The following is a 4153-nucleotide window of genomic DNA, read 5'->3' on the forward strand; positions in this document are numbered from 1 at the left end:
TTCATTCAGCATCCAGTTTTGTACGAAAGTCGATCGATTACTCACTCAGAAAAAAAAAACTGATATAGCAGAAATATTTAAGATAAATTGACCACTAAAGAACTTGAATTCCTATTAAAATTTTTAATCACTTACTAAACAAACAAAAATGTTAGTTGAGGCTTTTCTACATACATATATGTATGTATTAAAGTAGCGATACAAACATATAACATACTATAAAATTTATTGACGATCAAGAATATCAAAAACAAGCAGTTTTCGCAGGAAAGCGAGTTTTGATGTTTTTTACTCATAAAATAAACGTTTTACGATCCAGCATTTTATTCATTTCTGATATACATACTTTCTTGTTGCATTTTTTAAAACAATATTTTGTAGAAGAAAAATATTTGCTGCATATTATTGTAACACCTCATACACGTTTAAATATGTATGTATGTATGTATGTATGTACATACATATGCACAGATTTAGCTTCTTTATGTATGTACATACATATGCACAGATTTAGCTTCTTTATTATTTCTTTTGTATTTAATACATTTAAGGTTAAGAATGTATATTCATATACATACATAGATCACTTAAGTAAATACGTACATACATGCATATGTATTTTATAGTTACACTATCTAATCGCAGGAATATTTTGTTAACAATTGGCAAATTCCCTTAAGTAATTCAGCAGTACAAGTTAATCTTAGTATTCTATTAGTATCATCTATAATGTATGTATCTCAAAGTGGACAGACTCGTTCCTTAAAATATTTTGATTTTTAAAAGTGTATAAAAGCCAACTATTTTTCATATAAATGCATACATTTGTATGTGTATCCCATATTTTGTCACTCCTGATCTCCCGTGGCGGCAATAATGCATTTCTGCATATTATTAACTAAGATATTGTACATTCGCAGCACATTAATGTGTAATATAGACACTTTACCACCTTCTCATCCTCAACGTCCAGATCGTCTTTATTATTGTGCTTGCTGGATACACCATCTAGTTGGTCTAATTCTTTCGTTGTTGAGATTTTCTTCTTCTTCTTTTTCTTTTTATTCAACATTTCCTTGCCATTTCGCTCTAATAGTAACTCATCTATCCATTCCAGATCGTTACTGGGTATTTTCGTATTGTCGGATATACTTTCGATGGAATTAATATCATTCTGAAAAGAAAATTTAATTAAAAATACTGTGAATGAAAAAATACTAAAATTTATAAATAAGACACCAAAAGAAAGAATCTACAATGGGCACACACGGAGTGGAACACACGGTTGGTAGTCCCATGTTACTCAAGCCAAACGGCAACTTACGCAACACGTCGGTGCCTCCAAGCACCTAAGTAGCTTCACGTCTCCGCGGAGTTTAACTGAGCAACACAATCCCCCAATAGACGCTCCCACGACAGTCGGGTTTACGTAACCGGAACGACCCAGATTTATATCTGGCTAATGACTGTCACTCCAGCAATACTCACCCAAAAACTCTTTGGGTGGAATTTGTATGCTGTTACAACAACAACCTCCCAATAGAGGACATCTATGGATCCGACACACGAAAACTAGTTCCTAAGTACCTCTAGGAGGTACTTACCAAATTTGAGCTCATAATATTAACGGGAAGATTATGCTCATCATAGTTTTCCATTTTCAATTTAGTCTTATATAAAAATGGTCATATCTCATCACCAATAGATCGTTAAACCAGTCGCATTATCAATATTTATAGGAAATTGAACGCTCTATAAAAATGGTCTCCTATACTCTTTTCATTAATCGAACCATTTAAAAGATATTCAAGGTCAAAGATTGAAGTATTTTAAGGAAAATAACTTTTTGTTTTGAATTTTGTAACTTACTAAAAAATAATTATTGTCAAATGAGTTTCAATTATTTCTATGGGAAATTAAACGCTCTACAAACAAGGTCTCATGAAGTTAATCGATTACTCTAACCATTTAGAAGATATTCGCAGTAGAATCCCAATACCTGATTTTAATAGTTTTTCAGAAAATATTTTCAATTTATCCATTTAGTTTATGAGTTTTGAGACAATTTTTATTTTTGCGAGTGCTAACTGAAAAATGAAGATAGTGGGCCGAAATTTTCACATAAAAGTCATATAAATTGATTGTTTTCATTTTTCAGTAATCCGGTAAGGTTTGTCACAAAAATAAGTGGGACGAAATTGTAGCTCATACAATTATCTATAAAAACTGTTATAACCATTTTTCTTCCTAAGGTATAATTTTTGAGATATGCCGATTTAAAAAATTGTGTTCTCCATAATATGCACAATTTACCTGTACTCGTTTGTATTTGGTACGTTTTTTAAGGTGGTTTTCCTGGTAGGCCTACTCCACGACTCCTGTTTAGCTAAATAGTACCATTGGAGGTGATGAAAGCGGCGTAAATTAGAAGTAACTACAGAAAACTATTCATCGAAACCGGAAGTCGGTAATATCACCAAAAGATAGAGCTGCATCCCCGAATTAGTAGCTACATTTTTTGCGGTTTTCAATAAAAATCATTTCCCTCCATTTCAGAGGTGGTGGTTCTCGTTTGAAGTGTGTAAAAAACACCGTTAATCTTTGATTTTTTTTGCTGACGACTTCACGCATTTTCTTCCATACAAAGTTACTATGTTCGACAGTTTGTTTTGTATGGAAGAAAATAACAACACAAAAAAAAAGTATTATACTGCGAAAGAAAGTATAGATACGAGAGTTATGTAAACGTCTCATTTTTAACATTACCTGATGATTATTATTTTCATTTTTATGATTCTTTTTTTTAGTTGGAGAACAACTTGATTCCCTTCCATAGTGTTGTTTAGATGTGTGAGTGGGTGACGGTGTTGTCGTTGTTGAAGCTGTCGTACCAGACGATGCATTTAAGAGCTCACTGGTCGCACCCTCAGTTGGTGGAGTATTTAGTCCATTTTTGGGCGGTGTTGGCAAGTCATACACGTCGATGTCATTTGAGATGTCTTTACCGAGAATGGAAAAACGATTTTCCTACAAAGTAGAAAGTACATAAGTATGTATGTATATAGAACTATATATACTAGACTAGATTTGGCTTTATAGCTATACATGTAGCAATAAAAGTGGCTACTGAAGTAAATACGCTTTTTCAATTTTCAAACAGAAGAAAAAATCCTTTTTGTCATGCAAGTAAGCTGAGTACCCGTAAATGTTGGCCATTAATTGAACTGGGATTTGCCGTCTAAAGCACTATTCACTTAAAATTGGTACGCACTTAAATTATCCCTGCACTATATAGTATATACATGTGTCCACATACACATGTATGTACATATATGCGACCGGATAATATGAGGGTCTCTGAGGTGCTTAATTCCCGTGTAGCTTCTTTAAAAGGTTTTAGTGGCTCAACACAAATCGAAGATTATAAAGACTCAACGCATCTTTTACCTTTAAAATTATGTTTGTATCGGGGGCTTATATTCAAAACCTGCTATCATTGATTTTCACAAAGATACCATCTGATGTTAGAACGGGTGAATTCCAAAACGTCAAAATACAAAGCATCAGTCTCTTTTATTTCTAGACCTCAATAGATTTTAATGCCAAATGTGCGCAACCACGGTTAGATGCTAGCTTTCTACTTAGTTGCGCAAGTTAGGCTTTTTCTCCTAGTGTGGTTTAGAAATAAAAGAGACTGATGCTTTGTATTTTGACGTTTTGGAACGCACCCAACTTGTCTGAGACCTAGCTGTCATCCCTGATGACACATTTGAATAGTAAATTCTTTTAACAAGCGATATATAAGGTCACCACTAACATCATCGATGACAGTTAAGTCTCAGAGAAGCTCTTACATCAGAAAGCACTTTTTGTGAAATTCGCGGATACCAGGTTTTGAATATAAGTCCTCGATATACATACATATATTATATAGAGGCAATATTAATGTGTCGGACGACTTGCACAGCATTCGCAAAAGTTCCGCATTGATTATTGCGAGTGCGTAAGCGAATTTTAAAAATTAATGCGGAAGCTCCGCGTTTGCGAATATCCGCTAAATTTCTGGTACATATGTCGGCCGCTGTGGTGTAGTGGTAAGCAGTGCGCACTTATTTTCTTCCGAAATTCAGCTTTGTACAAAGTTTAATACTTG

The 4153-nt window shown here is 33.8% G+C and overlaps 1 protein-coding gene across 1 annotated transcript; it reads right to left on the bottom strand.

Moving 5' to 3' along the window:
• Positions 1–544: 544 nt before the first annotated feature.
• LOC118734405 lies at positions 545–3107 on the bottom strand. Its single transcript, XM_036464129.1, has 3 exons — positions 3078–3107; positions 2767–3027; positions 545–1174 (listed from the first exon to the last, which is right to left on the bottom strand). The coding sequence occupies exons 1-3, from the start codon at positions 3105–3107 to the stop codon at positions 899–901; spliced, it is 567 nt and encodes a 188-aa protein (XP_036320022.1). The 3' UTR covers positions 545–898.
• Positions 3108–4153: the final 1046 nt, after the last annotated feature.

Source organism: Rhagoletis pomonella, unplaced genomic scaffold (assembly GCF_013731165.1).
Source record: "Rhagoletis pomonella isolate Grant_MI unplaced genomic scaffold, Rhpom_1.0 Rhpom_scaffold_00002, whole genome shotgun sequence".
Classification (NCBI taxonomy): Eukaryota; Metazoa; Arthropoda; class Insecta; order Diptera; family Tephritidae; genus Rhagoletis; species Rhagoletis pomonella.